Source organism: Scardinius erythrophthalmus (assembly GCF_964197995.2).
Source record: "Scardinius erythrophthalmus genome assembly, chromosome: 16".
Taxonomy (NCBI): Eukaryota; Metazoa; Chordata; class Actinopteri; order Cypriniformes; family Leuciscidae; genus Scardinius; species Scardinius erythrophthalmus.
In genome coordinates this window covers 26145971-26164969 of record NC_138236.1, presented here as the reverse complement: position 1 = coordinate 26164969, position 18999 = coordinate 26145971, and the positions used below count along the sequence as shown (strand labels likewise).

Here is an 18999-nt window from a genome sequence, read left to right as displayed (position 1 = left end):
GCTGGCTCACTCCTTCACACGCTAACGGTGCATTGGGGATCTATGAATAGGAGAAAGATGTAGTTAAGATGTAGTCATTCACTCGATAAACTCTCCCCACACACAGATCATCTCCTCCAATGTTTCCCTGCCATTTCATATCCTATCCATCTCTTCATAGGTTTGTTTGTGGACGGGTTAAATGAATTGGAGGGAGATGGTCCACTTAGCGCTCCAGCACCATCTCTGAATATTGTCATAGCAGAAACGGCTACATTAGAGAGCCTCGTGGGAAAGGAGGAGAGATGAGGAAGCTTGCATAATGTTTCCAAATTCTTCCTCTTCTCTTCCCCAACTTTTCATTTTCACCTTCCCCCACACTTTCGCTGCTCGCTTAACTCATGCATGTGGGTGAGCGTGTGTGTAAAGAATGCGCTCTCTGAGGAGACGCACTTGCACTGAATACCAGAATAGCCCCATCCCCCCCGTCGCATTGAACGTGGGTGGAGGGTGATCTATGGCAGGAAGAAAACGGTTATTGCTAATTGCTGGAGTTTTTTGTGGTCTCAACGGTTAGCTTTATTCAAAAATAGTTTTATCACTTTAAACCCCAAGAAAAGAGCTTTCTAGCAGGCAGTGCTTTTCGCACTTTCATTAAAGTAAAAGATTCCTTCTATTCCTAATGGAAGAATCATCATATACATCACTAGCTAATTTACCAAGAGCTAATTTAACCTAACGACCCACCTGAGGGACAGACTCGAAGCGGCTCAATGCTCCGCTCGACTTCTGCTGCCAAGACATATTGGTTATTAGATGTTATCGGTCCCTGTAGTGATGTGACAGTATTTCCTGTACACACACACTCGTGCACACACGGCCTACTGGTAGTTCAGAAACACATGGCACCAAAGACAAACACACTTCTGCGTTGGAGGCCTGCTGGCAGTAGGGATGAGAGACGCTGCTGACAGCTTGTTCAGCACGGCCTACGTGTGTGGGAGGAGATTATCCTCGCTGCAACCACTGCTATTGTGTGTTATCAGCCCTGTCTGTTATTACAGCGTTTGTCTGTCTGTGTGTGTGTGTGTATGAGCAGTGTGTAGGTGCTGCTTGTGTGTTGTGTGTATCTATTAAATGGCTTAAATACATAGAGTGCCAAGTGAACATGATATTTTTTTTTTTTTCATTATCAAGCCTCTAAGTGCAGTTTTAATAGCATTCTCACCGTCACTATCAGTCTAATGAGCACTTAATGCCATGATGTATGTATCTCAAACCTACGCTACTAGTGTTTACTGAAGCACTCTTTAATTTTCAAGATGTACATTTTGCCATTTCAGGAGCCTCTGAAATAACTGAAATTTTTCTGTTGCAAGTGCTCAAACATAGTTAAGGTCTTTTCATGCTAAGACGAATGTTTGAAATGAAACTCATTGTCGCATGCAATCTATTTACACATTAAAGCCGCTAAATTCCAATAAAATTGCAAGATTGATTTTTCAGTAAATACACAAATTTGCTGTTCACACAAGCAGGTCTACGTTCCGTATTTTTCCACCTAGATGAGAAGCGCTTTAGTTTTACTATCTGTCAAACTTTTCTTTTCTTTTTTCTTTTTTTTTTTTTACTTTAATGGTACTTTATTTTAAAAAAAGGTCCTATTCACACATGATCTTTCACCTGAAATTTACAGGTAATTTGCCAGTAAAGAATTTGTGTGAAAGGGGCTAATGTCACTTTGTAGAAGTTTTTATGTTATTGGTTGGCCAGTTTTATTTGCAGTGCAATGGAACACTTCTCAGTAAAAAAAAAAAAAAAAAAAAACTGTAACAGAATGTGAATATTTGTCATTCTGAACAGGCGCATTAACAGCCGTTTGTTTAAATTAAATTATCGCACCAAATGTTTGCACTGAACATTTGCCTTGGTGTGAACAGGCCTTTTTAACTTGCTTTTCATCCATAGTTGGGATGGAACGACGCAAATTAGTCGATTTGTGTGAAATACATTGATTCGTTGCGCTGTTTATGTTCCCCAATGATGGCGGCTCCTGGGCTTAATTCACTTAATCACTTATTTATTTATTTTAATCACACGTTTGACTTTCTCTAAAGTGAAAGATCATATTAGTGTTATGAAGTGTATTGAATAGAATGGACATATTGTACTTGCATAGTATACAAATACCCCTTTTCCACCAAAATGGTTTGCGTTCTTGAGCCTGTTCTCGGCCAGGCGAACTGGAGTGTGTCACGAACCGGACAAGTTTACACATAAGTCACTCGCTCTTTCGCACACTGGGGGCCCTATTTTAACAAACTAAGCATGTGGTCTAAAGTGCACGGCGCAAGTGCAGTTAGGGCCTGTACTAAACCACTTTTGCTAGTTTAACGATGGGAAAAATGGTCTGCGCGCCATTGACTTCTAGTTTCAGTTAGTCAATGGCGCAGTCTTTTTCAGTTGCCTCAAAATAAAAACGCACCAACAATGAAAAGTAAAAAAATAACTGCGTCTGGCTGAAACTAGCTAAAAACACTTGCGTTGTGTCGCATTGTGCCGGGTGTATGATAGGGCCCTGGGTCTCTCTTGCGCGCATAGTTTTATATATTTAGATTAACGAGCAATATATAGCAGTGTTATTACATTTCTCAATGGTTCGCCAGTTTTTCTCCCCACCCCCCTTCTTCCCGGCTCCGTTCAGTGCCGGAGTTGAACCAATCTTTCCAGCCCAGAGCCCCCTTTTCTGCAATGGAAATGCACAGAACGGTTCAAGAACGGACAAAGGCCAGGAACCCGCACCGGAACAGTGTTAGTGGTAAAGGAGTATTAGGCCTAGTGGTCTTTAAGTCTTTTCCAAAATAATAACGCCCCTTAACAAAAGGTTCTGGAATGAGTTTTTGCACTTGGGATCAGAATTCAGGTTGTGTAGATTTCTGTCTGCTTGTCTTTGAGTAGATATGATGAACTTTCTTAGCATGTCTGCTGTTTCCATTTCAATTCCCTTTCTGTAGCTGAAAGTGTCTCGGGACAAAAAAATGCATTATGAAAGAGGCTTGGATTTGCTCTCAGTTTGAAATAAATAGGAGTCTTTTTTTTTGCTGTGTTTGTGTCCAGATCATTCTCTGCAGGGCTCCGCATGTCAGAAAATATCCTCCACCATGCTGAGAGCTGGACACAGCTGTTCTTGTTTTGTTACACTCATGAGTGTTGCACACTGCTTTTTTCTCCCCATACATTTTGTACATTTCTGGAAAGATGCTGTAGTTTATATGAATGTAATTTTATAGCGTTAAGTCTGTTGCTAGATATGCTTTTTTTTCTTTGTCTTCAAAGTTAGTGCCCTAAAGTAGAGAAAACTAAGTACCTTTATTAGTGCCATATTTCTGGTACTTCTCACATCAAATGCATTGCCATTTGCTAAAAATATGGTTCTCAGAAAACTTGGAAATGGATACTGTTGCGTCCCTCTTTTATTTGCACTATTTATAATGTGTTACTTGGAAGTGTTAATAGTCATTCTGTTTGTTTCCTTGGTTCTCAATCTCTGTGGGAAACTTTATTCTCCTGTGCTATTGTTTAATTTATTGCCAACACGAAATGCCTGTTATTGTATTAGTCATTCTTTAGGCCGGCCTCTTGGTTTCAGTTCCCTTTTCTCAAATGTGGTCTCACACTCTTTAATTTTTTTTAACTAAAAAAAAAACGACCTCGAGCAATTATATAAATACTCATGGAAGGAAATGCAGCCAGGCTCCTTGTTTAGACTGGTGTGTGTCGAGTGCCATGGATAATGAGGGCAAGGCATGCACTACTGGACAGAACTGTGACTGAATGAGAGAGTCCTTGTTACAGTTTTCATCCACAGAATTAGATGGTTCTTCTGCAGAAGATATTGAGATTATACCTGTATGTTGTCTTACGGGTTGCCCTGTTATGATTTTGCAGACACTGCTAATAAACAGAGCGATAATTTAGCCGAATAATTAGGACTGCAAAACCTAAATTGCAATGTCATTCATATTGTATGTAGGATTCCATCAAGTCATTTCAGGTATCGATTTTCATTCTTTTTATGCTGTTCAACCTATAAATGTTATCTGAATATGCGTAAACTCTTTCAAGACATATAAGTGACATTGGACAAAAGTGAAATAAACCATGCACAAGATATTGAAACCATTGAACCATGTTCCTTTACCGTCTATTTCTCTGTGCTGTGACGGTGGATCAATGTGAACACAGTGAATGATTTGAAAAGCTAGAAGAGTTGGTGACTACACCATTAAGGTTGCCATCACAACAGATCATCACTGTTGCCCTGGATTTTTTTTTGTCCAGACAATTCAGGAAGAAAACAAAATATTCTGTGGAACAAGAAATTGTTTCTTTTTAGAAGAGGACGGTTTCCTCTTTTACCTCTAGAGCATTTTTGTTTCCTTGTGATCACACAAATCAGACATCACTGTTTTTAGGCTTAAAGTTCTGTTCATATCAGCAGATAAGATCTTTGGAAAAAATACTAATATCTGCTACAAAGAGGTAGTTATTTGTCAGTTCTCTGTAGTTCGAGGTTCCCACGATCATTGCAGGGCTGTTAACTCTCACGCATTCAGTGTGAGCCTCACGCAATTGACACTGTTTTCATGCCACACATCCATTTTCTTGTGCAGTGAAAAATCGCGTAGCAAAGGAGGACACTGACACCGACAGACAAGACAGAGCAGGTTATTTTGAGATGAAAAAAAGCTTAGCTTTCAAGTTCTGTCAGTTTTATTTGTTGTTGAATTAATTTGTTAAAATTCAAACAATACCGCTTTGGCCCTCTTAAATGTGTTGACAGATCGTTGTAGTGCCTCAGATCGCGGCACGTGAACTGATCATCTTTTCCTCTTTACTACTAGTTAAAAGTAAATAAACACGAATGAACACCAGAAGGTATGTTGAAAAGATTCAGTACAACTTCCTCAAATGTCTCATGTAATCGCTCGGTGAGTGTTTCAACCGCGAAAAGAGGTCAATAATACAGCTTGTAAACAATGTCTCGTAACGTTACATTTACCTCAGGAAAGCCCATGTTAATTAGCTAGAAAAATGAACTACAGAGAGGAGTGTTTTGCTAAATATGCACTATATTACATATTATATTTTTACTCCTATCATTTAGAATGTTATAACGTTGTTATAAAAAAACACATTAATTTGAGTTGTTCATTTTAAACCTCGATAATAATTAGGGATGCACCGATACCACTTTTTCCAGAACTGTATTTTCATTGCATTTTTTAATTTTTACAAATATTGTGCAGAGAAACCAAAAGAATATGAATCAAATTAGTTTGCTGAGCTAATAGATTTTTCCAGTTATTTTCATGCCTACTAACTATGCTTGTTAAAAAAATGTATAGGAGCTACAGTTACTTTAACTGTTTATATTATTGCTCTATCATATTTTCTTTAATCGCACAGTGAATATTTAGAGCTGCTCCAGCAAGCCTCAACCAGTCAAGAGCAGTGAGTGTTTTGTTTTTCTGTCTTTTGTTGTTAGATTAACATTGAGGACTAAGACAGCGTTTATTATGCTGCTGTCACTTTAAGAGCTGCACATGTCCAACATACTGGTACACACGCGTTTTCTTTTCAACTGTTTACGTTCACTTAAGATATAACCGACTTTTTCACAAGGATACTTAGTAATATGCTCCTCATTTTACTTTCTTTGCTATTGCCATAACTGACCAAACTACAAACTTTCCAGTGATGTCTGAAAAAGGGATGTGCGCTCAACAAGCTTGTGTGTATGTGCCGCTGCGTGCTCAATCCACTCCCCGTTTCGCTTATCAGCTCGCGCACAACAGCTATATAGACTATAGGCGTAAATATGTACTTTAACATTGTTAATTTGATACATTTACTTCATAGACATTCTTCTCTGATATATCCATTCTGCTCTCTGTTTACTCTGTTGTATGAGCAATACTGTAACGAGGTATGTTGTTCAGGGAAGGAGGTGGGAACCGGTGAATATTTAAAGACTTTAATTATAAAATAAACAAACACAAAACAAAAGTAAAAGCACACACATTAACAAAACAAAATAAATTGGTACAGACCTGGTCCACTGTCGTCGCTCCTCCTTTTATGCTTCCGAAGTTCCTCTGTGAGATGTTCTCTCACGGCCCTCGTCCTCGTCCTGCTTGCCACAATTACTGTGTCATTACCACAGTATAAAATGTCTATCGTTAGAGATTCCGTGTATATCGCTATACATAACACTATTGACACTTCAGAGTGATTAAATGCATGAATGAGAATATAAAAAGTTGATGTTAAAGAGTTACGCACAATAAGCAGTGATAAAGAACTCAATGTGGTGCACACGCTGTCTGAGGCCCCGTCCACACTACTGCGTTTTCGTTTAAAAACGGAGACCTTTTGCTACGTTTGCACCTCCCGTCCACACTAAAACGGCAAAAACGGAGACCCAAAACGGAGAAGTTTAGAAACGCTGCCGACCCGTTTTTCGTTTTGAATCTCCGGAGGGCGTTTTAGTGTGGACGGGTCAAAACGGAGGACTTTAGAAACGATGACGTAGTAGAGGCTCACGCTCGGCTCTATGATTGGGTGTCATCAGTCATGGCGTATATCTTTGCTAGCAGCTGTTGTCCAAGTAAATTCTGCATCTTACAATGCTATAACTGCCTACATGCGCCGGAGGCAAGCTATTATTCAAGCAATCTGTGACAATTCCTGTGTGCAGCGGTGGTATCGACCGTACATGGAGCGTCGGTTTTGGGTTAACCCGGGAAGAACCAGCGCATGGTGGGATAATTTTATCAATGAAGTTGTGTTTACACCGGCACGCGCATGCCCAGTGTTGGTGAATAGTCACGTGATCCGCGTTTTCAGTCGTTTTAATGTGGACGGAGATCAATTCTAATACGCAGCTAAAACGCTGGTGTGGACGGAGATCGTATTCGTTTTAATTCTCCGTTTCTAAACGAAAACGCAATAGTGTGGACTGGGCCTGAGACACAGCTAACCGGTGCACAGAAAGCCTAGTCTCTCAGCATGTGATCACAAATTCAGTTGTCTTTCACATCTTATTGCGCTTAAATGGTTGAATACACACGCAATTGTCAAAATGCACATTGTGTTGATGAGTATTCATGTAAAAAGCTGTTTATGTCTCAAGTAAAAGTAAACAGTTTTAATTGTAATCTCTATAAAATCCTTTTCCAGTAATCAAGAACAACTGGAAAAGTCATGGATTCACTGGACACAAGGTGCAGGGTCATTACAACATGGCAATAGGCTGAAAGCAGCAACAGTGTGGACATCAAAGATCAACCTCTTAGACATTGTTCAGCAAGAGCTCAATTAGAATAATTTCTCTGGCATTAGCGAATTACCACTCATATTGAGGGCCTTATTTTTTTGAAAAAATCTGCTTTCAACCTGACGATATGAATGATTGCGGCCATATACACTGTTTCAAGAAGGGTAAACAGGATGTTGTTTCTACCAGTGCCCTGCTGCTCCTTGTGCTTTTGTCATTTTTATTATTTTCTTGTTTTTTAAATGTTTCTTTTTAGCTTTAATACTTTTTTTTTAGTGTTAGTAATTTTAGTAGTTCAACTTACTACAGTACTTAAAGGCTCGGTTTCACATACAGGGCAAAGATGCCAGGATTAGGCCTTAGTTCAATTGGGACATTTAAGTACAAGTTCAATTGGGACATCTTGGAAAAAGGAAAAAAAAAGCAGTTGTTTTCAGTTAAAATAGCTCAAACATGCTTTTTAGTCTGTGACTAGCTTAAAAGTCGGTGAAAAAAAGTCGCTGAAACCGGGGGATTTAAGTTTTCATCCATTGTTTTATTTCGTTTCAGCTTTATTTCAATTACCAAACACCGCTTTCAATAGTTTTGAAATTTTTAGTTAACAATGAAACACTGGTGTCCTGCTAGATATTTTTTGCCTTTTCTTGGCTAACACACTATTGTCCGCTAAGATGTTGTTCTGCTCTGCTGTGGATGTTGTAGGTTGAAGTGTGACTAAGGTAAAGCAACAAGCTGCCTGAAATGTTTTTTCCTCATACATATTCTTGGGTAATGATTTGAAGATTACCTTTGCTTGCACTGGATCACAAACAAATGGAAATTGGGTAGAAATGGTCAGAAATGTTATAGTTTTCTTGTGCAACACTAGCACTCTACCTGTACCATTAGTCTCCTCTCTCCAAATGGCTGAAATCCCATTTTTTAAGGAAATCCTCTTGGAGCAGCAATGTTCCGTCTAGAGACGCAAACATCTGTAGTCTCATTGATTTATTGTTTTCTCTCTGCTAACCAATGCTGAATGGAGTGTCTGTTTCCATAGCAACATGGCAAGAGGTCACAGAGATTCGTTATTGTACATGATGACAGCATTGCTAACTGCTTTGTAATTAAGCCCCAGTCTGTCCTCTCAGTTTAATCAGGAGCATTAATGCTGGATACTTAATAAATGCCTGTCAGCCATGACACCTCTTAGCTGAAAACTGTTTCTTAGCACATGACATATTAAATATAAAAAGAACATTGATGTATGTAGCTCATAGCTAATGCAGTGTGACCTCAGCATTTGCTTTCCTTATCAGTTGGCAGTTAAAGATAGTTTAAACATGTATAGCTCTATAAATATGAATTTGGAGGCATACAATCAGCCGTTTCAGTCTTCAACTCAAGGGCTTGTTGTTTGGGCTCTCTCTTGTTGTTCTGCGTTTACTGCTAATGGACTCTATCATTAGACTGAATGGCCAGGTTCCTGGGCAGACACGCAGTGATTCGATAGGGAATTTTGTTCCTGTCTGCTTTTATATGTAGTTAAAGAACAAATTGTTTGTTCTGATTCTGGTCCTCCTCTGATTTTAGTCTTTCCATTTGCTTTTAATCTTGTTCTTTGTTCAATGTTAAAATGGCATGAAGTACAAATATTATTAGTCAAACAAGAAAAGGTGTGTCTGGTTGCCTAAAGGGATTCATGTATTTTAGCTTCCTTTGTTCCGTGAGACAAACCTTAGTACCAAACCTTCATTTCTAGTGTAAGGAGTAACTGAATTGAGTGAGTGAAATTCATATAAATTATGTATAGTTTTATATTTCATAATAATATTAAAAATATAAAAACAATAATACTGCCATTTGTCATCTCTACAGTTTGGGGATGGTGAGCTTTTTTTAAATGGTTTTGCTCACACAGGTTTGTTGTAGACTATTTGATAGAAATACAGTAAAAACAGTAATATTGTGAATTTATGAAACATTGTAATATGCTGATTTGGTTCTAAAGTACATTTCTTATAACAGTTGAAAATGGTTGTGCTGTTTTTTTGGAAATGTCGATGTATTTTTTTAATATAAAAAGTTCAAAAGAACATTTATTTTAAATTAGAAATTTTATTCGTAATTTTGTGTAAATGTCTGTACTGTCCATTTAATGAATCCTTGCTGAATAAAAGTATTAATTTGACTTATGTATGTATTAGTTTATGTATTTTAAAAAGGTTTAAAGGCATAATGCTTCAGTCCCAAGTGTTTGAAACCTTGACAAAATTTTAAAGATCTCTGGCTGATTTTTGGTATTTTTAAAGCATTGTCATCAGCAGATACATTTTCCAGTTTAGTCGATTAGTTTTACAAGCCTGACTTTTGACCACGCCAAAAATTGCCAACTTGGATGTGAAGGAGCCATACTACTGGCATGCAAAATAATAAACCAACGTTTGTTTTTACATGTCATTGTCTCACGCCAGCCTATTACTTTGGTAACAGCCACTGTATAGCAGACACGTGAAAGCTTGTGATATGTACTGTACAGTGCTCCTGTTTTTTTTTTTTGTTTTTTTTTTCTAGTTTCCTTTCACTAACTATTTTGTCTAATGTTAAAAAGTCAAACATTAACATTAATGGTGCATACTAAGGTTCGGATGGCAGCGTTCACACGTGTTCAAATGAACTGCATTAACAGAGCATTCCCACCAATGAGAGTTTATTTAAATTAAATCAAACCTGCCAAGTGTGAACCCTCTGTGTGATCCAAATATATTAGCATTATATCCCAAATCCTTTTAAATTCATACTTGGAATAGATATGATTTATGTTCAGAATAGTTTTTCAAAAAATGTATTGAGAATATGAGAATCTAATGCAACTGTTAAATTGATGATCCAAAATAGTTCCAGTGGTTGACAACAGTTGTTTCAGCACTACTAGCTTATATACCAGTAGCCTGATGCCTCTAAACGAGGGAATTTATAAAGCCTAATTAGACACCAGGCACTGGATTCAAGAAAAATTATGATGATTATAAACTTCAGAAAACTTCCAATGCTAATAAGTCTTGCATTCATACAGGAGGCTGTCTGGTAATTTGATGGCAATTTTTTCCCAGAATCAAAGCCCAGTGTGAATGTGGACCTTTTTTACACGGCACCTGTTCCATGATGAAATTGCTACGACATTCTTTGGTCTGTTTTTATGAGCTTTATTTTTGTGAGCTTTTTTTCTTTTTCTTTTTTTTCAGTTTCAAGTTTTATGAAAGCGCTACAGCAATAAGGTCTTACCCTACATTATACCAAACAGCAAAGACAGGATGTACTGTACTTATGTGAGTCATTAAGAAAAGCAGTTTCAGGTCTACAAGTGTTCTTAAGTTTGAAGAGCTAGACTCTACTTCTAATCAAACAGTGATTACCCTCTCTTCTTCTGTCCTAACCTTTACCCCTCAGTTCTAGTGCACGATTCATTCGGCTCATTTAAAAGTATATACGTTTTACACTCAATTGAATTTTGTTTTGTGTATGTGCTAGTGTCTGCCTAGAACATTAATAAAACCGTTGTCTGATTAGTTCAAAGATCCATGACCCAACTGAGAAACTGGAGTCAGTTCCTGCATATGGAGAAGTCCCGTAACAGCTGATGCTCTCCAGACCTTCCGGCCTGAGTGGAGATGGGGACTGTGAATGACCTGTCTCGTGGACACATTTTTCATCTTTGTTTTGCCGTTTTTATTGAGTGCTAGACATTTATGTCTTGATATGTTTTGTCTTTTTTAGATTTATCAGAATGTCTTTGTTGGTTTTGTTTTGGCATGTTTTTATTTATGTTCTGGCTCATTTGTCTGATACTAAATCCTGAAATGTGTAGTTAGCTATTGCAACTTTATAAAGAAAAAAAAAACTCAAGTACTTCGAGATATGGAGGTGGAAGTCTTATGTTATTATAATGTCTCCCAAATGGCCAGATCTCAACATCGAGCCTTTAGAAGCAGTTTGAATACAGAGGAAAGTGTCCTAGTGTTGACGATTGGTTTTTCTTAACATCATTTTTGTGGATATTATCATTCTGCAGTTTTCTGGTATCGTTATGGAGCCCCACAACACAATCTTTAGATGAAGATGATGATGATGATGCAGCTGCTTTGCAAAATGGATTACTGAGCAGAGAAATTGGCGTATGGCTTTATAGTTTTTGTTTGTGTGTGTCTTCTGTTGTTGAATGTAATTGGGCTGTATGCTTTAAAGGTCCCATTGCATGAAAATTTCACTTTATGAGGTTTTTTTACCTTAATATGAGTTTTCCTAGCCTGCCTACGGTCCCACAGTGGCTAGACGTTTTGATGGGTGTAAACCAAGCCCTGGGTATTTCTGAGAAAATGAAAGCTCAGACGGGCGAATCTAGAAATCTTTCCCTTATGTCGTCATAAGGGGAAAGGTTACCTCCCCTTTCTCTGCTTTGCCCGCAAAGAGAATTTGGCATAAAAGTATTTTTTTAGTTCCTTCATCCGAGCCTCTGAAGAACCAGTGGGTTATGTGAATTTCTGATGTGTAATTGTTCAAGTTCCGACAGATAATCTTTCTCTCAAAGTCATTCAATACTGTTTATGCATCAGTAAATCAAGCCAGTGACTAAACGATCAACTTCACGTCGTTTCTCTTAGTAGGATGAAAATAATCATACTTAAACTGTGATTAATACATATACAGAAAGCGATCAAAGAACAATCCCTTTCCAATCACCCAAGCTGTCAATCACACGGCGTGAGTTTATCTGGACACTTGCCAAAACTCGTTATGAAATCAATGATGCTGTTACACTGCACAACGAAGCTCTTACTGTGTACTTACCTCATGTTTGCATTGGTGAAAGCATTAGTGAGAGTGCAGAAACTGCATTGCAATGATAAGATCTTCATTCACACGATCAACAGACTTTCATCTGCTCAATGCTCATCACTGCAACCTTTTATGTGATGGGAATGGATCTAAATACTTAAACTTCTCACGATTTGTTAATCTCGATAGCTGTAACAGTAAAAACATATAATAGCTGTAATAGTAAAAGTATTCGAGAGAGTTCCAAATGTAATGCTAGATATTTCATATGCAAGCATGTCAGCCAGTCACAGCAGTGGACATTTACACAAGTCTCACAGCAGACTTCAAAACCCTTCAAACAGAGTGTTCAAATCAGAGGCTAAAATTAGGCTAGGAAATATGCCTTTTATTTCTAAATTATAACAACTTTTGATCTAAAAAGCATACTACATTATAAGGGCACCCCAGGAAACATTCTAAGATAATAAAATAATCCATGCAATGGGACCTTTTTAAGTTTTCATTGTCAAAAGTTACTGCAGTGTTGAATTGCAGCTAAGACTTTGTCATATGTACTTTAGATCTGTGTTTTTCAACCCTGCTCCTGAAGGAACCCCAACACTGCACATTTTTCTTGTGTCTGCCTAATCAAACACCCCTGATTCAACTCGTCAGCTCATTAGAAGAAACTCCAGGACCTGAAATGGGTGTGTCAGAAAGAGGAGACTTTCAAAAATGTGCAATGCTGGGGTCCTCCAGGACCAGGGTTGAGAAACACTGCTTTAGATCATGAGGAATAGGGATGTGCCCAAAGCCTAAATCTGAATTTGGAGAGGCACAGAAAATGAATAAACCATTCTACAGAGCCCCTAAAGCCACGTTGTTAAGCTTGCCGTGGTAGTCTGTTGCATTACAGTACATCAGATTTCACTTTTCACGTGAAGATAGTAAGGAGAGATGACTGACAGGACGATGTCGGAGGATTTTGTGCGTAACAGATCCTGAGCGTCACTGATAAATATCTTATATTGTAAAATGTATGGTCAGTACTGCCGCTCCTTATACACAGAGTATGCATGATCGTGAATTGGAAAGTGAAAGTAAAAAGCAAGCGTGCGTGCATTCAAAAGCGATTTCAATACCCTGCATATTGATAGTGGCTCCCTGATGCCCGAAAATTATACTATTGAATTAAACAGTGAACACAAACTCAACACAAAAAAATATTTTTTCTCCTTTCAGGGGCTCCATAGAATGCATCATTTCTTTTCTGAACACTCTGGTTCGGGCACATCCCTGATGAGGAAGTCAGAGGCCGAACACATTTCTATGGATTAGAACATTTAAAGCCGGTGGCTTTCATTGCCTGATACCGTAACTATTTCAGTGACTGGTTTGATTGGGCATTGTGGAAAAATTAGACCCCATTCACACATACAGGTCTGGTTTCACAAACAGGGCTTAGATTAAGCCAGGATTAGGCCTTAGTTCAATTAGGATATTTAAGTAGCTTTTATAAACATGGATGCATCACATTTGCATAGGAATTTGAATTTTATGATTGGTTGACTGCCAGATTGAAATATTAAACGGTACAATAAAATGATTAACTGGTCAATGGTAATTCCAAATAAGTTTTTCTGTTCATTACGATTTAATTCGTTTTTGTTTTGTTTGTTCCGGGGTTTTTTTTTCTTTTCTGTTTTTTGTTTCTTGAACCGGTTCAGAGCCCTGGTGTAGGGTACTGTATGAACAATATTGAAATGTGTATGATGGCACTTCTTCAAAATAGGGCTGGTATTGCATTCTTGACTGTGCCACAGATAAATTGGGATAATTGGCATTTATTGGCATAAAGGATCATGACAGAATAGGGTACCAAAATAGTAACACTATGTAGACTTGAGCTTTCCATCTATGCTAATTTTCTCTCTTCCCTTTCTTTCGCCAGCGCTGTCTTGTGAAACTAAAACATGGGGAAGCAGAACAGCAAGCTCCGCCCTGAGGTGATGCAGGACCTGCTGGAGAGCACGGACTTTACGGAGCATGAGATCCAGGAATGGTACAAAGGCTTTCTACGGGACTGTCCCAGTGGTAACCTCTCCATGGAGGAATTTAAGAAAATCTACGGAAACTTCTTCCCTTATGGAGACGCCTCAAAGTTTGCAGAGCACGTGTTCCGTACTTTTGACGCGAATGGCGACGGCACAATAGACTTCCGGGAGTTCATAATTGCATTGAGTGTCACGTCACGAGGGAAGCTGGAACAAAAGCTCAAGTGGGCGTTTAGCATGTATGATTTGGATGGAAACGGATACATCAGCAAGTCGGAGATGCTTGAGATTGTGCAGGTATGTCAGGCTACCTAAAGCTTTTAAGATTTTACCTTAATAATGGCACTCTTTAAAAGCTTTTTTCATCATCGCCATGACTGCTTAAGTCTGAAATGGATTCAGATATCGCTTAAGGAGACACAAAAGAGAACCCAACAGAGTCCTGCTATACCCAATTTTCACATCGCATATGTTGTTGTTTCTCACTTGCAGAATGTAGTGTGTTAGCAGTAAGGATAGCCGTGGTGTTAGACTGTCAGGAAGCTCCATACTGTAAAGAAAGCCTGAGTCTTATTTCTGTCTCTGATAAACAAGCTTTCATCAAAGTGCACTCCTTCACATGGTAATGTTTGCTCTTAATGCAATTGGCCTGATTTCTCTTTGCTTTCTGCAAGTTATTGCTCAGATCCTAAGGCCCTGTTGAAACCAAACCAAGTTTGAGGATTTGTAACTCGTACGTTACATTGCACCATGACATTTTACTATAAATAGAAAAAAAGAAAAAATGTTACACACAAATGATATTAAAATAAATTATTAAAGGTTTAGTTGACAGATTTCATATAACTTATAACATGTAAAAATGTTATTTACTTCTGTTTTGGTGGTTATAAAGGATGCGATATGAGAACATCTGTCATATCTTGATGGCATTTTTATTTTGATGCATGGTTCACTTCCTCGCCTGGAAGGCTGATATAAATCTAATGATATGCTGAATGTCTTCTGTAGAGTGAAGACTCAATAACTTCACGAGAGCTGCACTTTACAGCACACACTTTTTTTCCCCTCCGACGTTAAGGTTATTAATAAAAGTATATATTGCAGATGGAAAAGTCCTTTAATAATTCATTAATCTCTCATCTCTTGGAAAAAACATGATTGTTTGATGAAAACAAGATGATTAGTGATGATAGTGACCATTCATACTAGGGATGTGCTATGTTGCATTTTTTTTTTTAAATTAACTAGTCCTTGCATTCGAAAAACCACAATCAACATTAACCCTGTGGGGTCTGAGGTGTTTTCTGGGGTTTTTTTGACATGCCCCATTTTTGTGCAGGATTTTTCCTGCTGGCCATGTTGCTTGCTTGCTTGATTTGGTATTTTCATTGGCTTAATCATAATTATATTTTTCATAAAGGATTATCTATACAAGTAAAGTCTACTAGAAGATTTCCAAAACGCTAAAAGTTCTTTGAGAGACAGTTTGACAGCCTTATTCATGAGTTTAAAATTTGTTGGATCAAAAAAACCATTGAGGGTTTTGAAGAAAAAGCAGAGACTTGCTAGCCTAGAAATCTAGACGCACCCTAGCGGCAGCAAAATGTATTTTGCAGCCAGGGCAGTCTAGCAACTCTCCATAGACTTTCGAGCTGCAAAAACCTAAATTGGGTCAGGCCAATCACGTCGCGTATAGAGTAGGCGGGGCGGGCTTAACATATGACGACAGAGTTGCGACGGTTACCTGCTGCTACTTGAAAACAAAGAATGACGGCTGCTGCTGGAGAACAGTCTTTCGAATCTGCTTTGGCCTTGACTCTGGAGGACTTGGAGTTTAGTTTTTCTTTGAGAAAAGAGCAAAGAACGGCACTTAAGTCATTCTTAAAAAAAGGAAGATGTGTTCGTCGTTTTGCCGGCCAGATATGGCAAAAGTTGAATCTATCAACTAGCTCGGCTGTTGGGAAAACGCTTTGGTTGGTTGAAGCGCTGTCCTATTGCGTGCAGAGGGAATTTGAAAGACAGCCGTTTATCCCGCCCCTCGGATTAAACCGCGTCTATGGTGAGTTTCCAGACCTAACATCTTGATGTAGGTCTGGTTTGCCAGGCTAGAGACTTGCAAGATGACCCAATGAAAATAGGAGAAAAAACAAAAACATTTCAATGTAGAGTATAAGAAGCACTAGACGAGCACAGCCTTCATGTTGGGACATCTTGCCAAATGCCACAATTGACCAAGAAGAACATAAAAGGCAGACTTGAATATGCTAAAACTCATTTGGATAGACCTATGGAGTTCTGGAAGAATGTTTTATGGAGTCTCATACCCATGGGTCAGCGGTATATCCGGTGAAAACAAGGAAAAGCTTATGAGCAGAAGAACATCATCTCTATGGCCAAACATTGAGGCGGTCCAGTCTTTATATGGGGAAGGGGAAATCTTTACTGTATGAAGGACGTCATGAATTCTTTTAAGTATCAAGCCATTTTGGCAGCAATGGTGATTCCTTCGGTGCAGAGACTGAAGCTTGATGGTCAATGGACTGACATCCCAAAGTATACATCCAAATCTAGTTAAACTTGGTTCAGGGATCAGTCGTAGAATGTGCTTGAGTCTGCAGATTTAAATCTCATTGAAAATATTTGGTGGAATTTGAAGAAAGCAGTGGTAATGTGAAAACCTGGGAGGAATGAGCCAAGATTGCAGTAGAGAGATGACGAGATCCTTCAGAAATCATTCTAATATGCTGATTTAATGCTCAAAAAAACATGAATTGTTATTATCTATGTTGAAAACAGTTGAACTTTGATAAATAGAAAGTTCAAAAGAACAGCATTTATCTGAAATAGAAAGCTTTTGTGACATTATACACTACTGTTCAAAAGGTTGGGGTCAGTAAAAATGTTTTTGGGGGTGGGAGGGGAGAAAAAAAATCTATACTTTTATTCAGCAAGGATGCATTAAATTGATAGTTACAGTAGGCATTTAGAATGTTACAAATGATTATATTTCAAAAAAATTAAATGGAACTTTGTATTCATCAAAGAAGCCTGATTTAAAAAAAAAGGCACACAACTGTTTTCAATTAATGTTTTTTGAGCATCATATTAGAATTTTAGAGGGATCATGTGACACTGAAGACTGGAGTAATGATGCTGAAAAATATAATTTTTTTTTTTTAAAGTGCAACAAATGCTAAACTTTACAATGAAAATGTAACATTTAATGGATGCATGTCCATCCATGTCCACTGCATCCATTTTATGCATAACAATGCATAAAAATGGATGTACTAAATCAATGAATGTAAGATTTCTTTGCGGCTAATTTGTAAGGTTCTGTTTCCTGTAAATCTTCTTTGGAGCAGGATTTATTTTAAAAAGTTCTATACAATTATATCATACTTGAAAATTTTCAGTTGAGTACCTGTTGCCTTCCTGAAGATCATCATACTGGACGTGTTTCTGAATGATCTTCATGCATGCCACATTAGTTGTCTGTAGATTCTGTGTTCGCTGCAGTCAGTCATGTATGTTCATTCGCTGAGTGTGTAGTCAGGACTGTTAGTACTCTGTTAGTCTTGTTCTAACTTTCTTACTCTTATTCCTTTGATAATAAAGTCTGTTTAGTGTTCATTTGAACAGGAGCTATTATAAGGGGAGTAACGTCTGTTAAAGGTTTAGTTCACCCAAAAATGAAAATGATCCAATTTATTGGTACCTTAGATTTTGAAGCCCAAAAAAATGCATCAATCCATCATAAAAGTAATCCATACGGCTCCAGGGGGTTAATAAAGGAAGAGTGACCTCTGACCCGACGTATCGACGAGGATAGAACAAAACATCGGTCACGAATTAGAAGTTTAAAACGAGAATTTTTAGAGAGAATGTTGGAGGAGCTTGAGTTTGTTTCCTAGCCCTGTTTGTTTAAACCGTGAGAGGCGTCTAATCTCACCTAAGCTGACGCTACGCCTACGTCATGCGTCGGGTCAGAGGTCAGTCTTCCACCGGAACTAGACTCGCTTATGGCCGTTACCGGAAGCTAGTGAATATAGTTTATGCAGTTATAAATATGGATATTTTTCTTACAAAAACGCATCGCTTCGCTTCATTAACCCCGTGGAGTCGTGTGGATTACTTTTATGATGGATTGATGCACTTTTTGGGCTTCAAAATCTAAGGTACCATTCACTGCCATTATAAAGCTTGGAAGAGTCAGGATATTCTTTAATATAACTCTGATTGTGTTTGGCTGAAAGATGAAAGTCATATACACCTAAGATGGCTTGAGGGTGAGAAATTATGGGATAATTTTTCATTTTTGGGTGATCCATCCCTTTAAGGCTTTCCACCTCGTTATAGTGATTCTGCTAGATTCATTGTGGTGTCTGACTTGCATCATTGAAATTTCACATTTTATACACTTGGGGTATGATAATGCTGATGATTGTAGCATTAATATATGAGATTACTGTATTTGTGGCGTGATAATATTTTTTGATTGAGGGAATCTCTTGTGTATTGTGTCTCCCACAGGCGATTTACAAGATGGTGTCATCAGTGATGAAGATGCCAGAGGATGAGTCTACACCTGAGAAGAGAACAGAGAAGATCTTCAGACAAATGGACACCAACCGAGATGGTAAACCCTTTTTTCCCCTTTTTCATTAAACTTGTTTGGCAGTGGTAGCCTATATGAAAAATGACATAATACACGGGTGGTCTTTTGAGGGATGAAATCATTAACCAAACATGATTTTTAGTTAGTACTTCTCCGGTGACGTGTTTTGACTGTCAACATACTGAAACGTCGCTTTCTGTTTGTTTCGC

The 18999-nt window shown here is 38.2% G+C and overlaps 1 protein-coding gene across 2 annotated transcripts in view; it reads left to right on the top strand.

The window, feature by feature from the left end:
- The window catches only part of ncalda (neurocalcin delta a), a 56213-nt gene that overhangs the window by 32969 nt on the left and 4245 nt on the right, over positions 1-18999 (top strand). For both annotated transcript variants that reach the window (XM_081388289.1, XM_081388290.1), the window contains 2 exons: positions 14067-14466; positions 18706-18811. In XM_081388289.1, the coding sequence (XP_081244415.1) occupies positions 14089-14466; positions 18706-18811 (484 nt within the window). In that variant the 5' untranslated portion in view covers positions 14067-14088. The remainder of the gene's footprint in view (positions 1-14066; positions 14467-18705; positions 18812-18999) is intronic.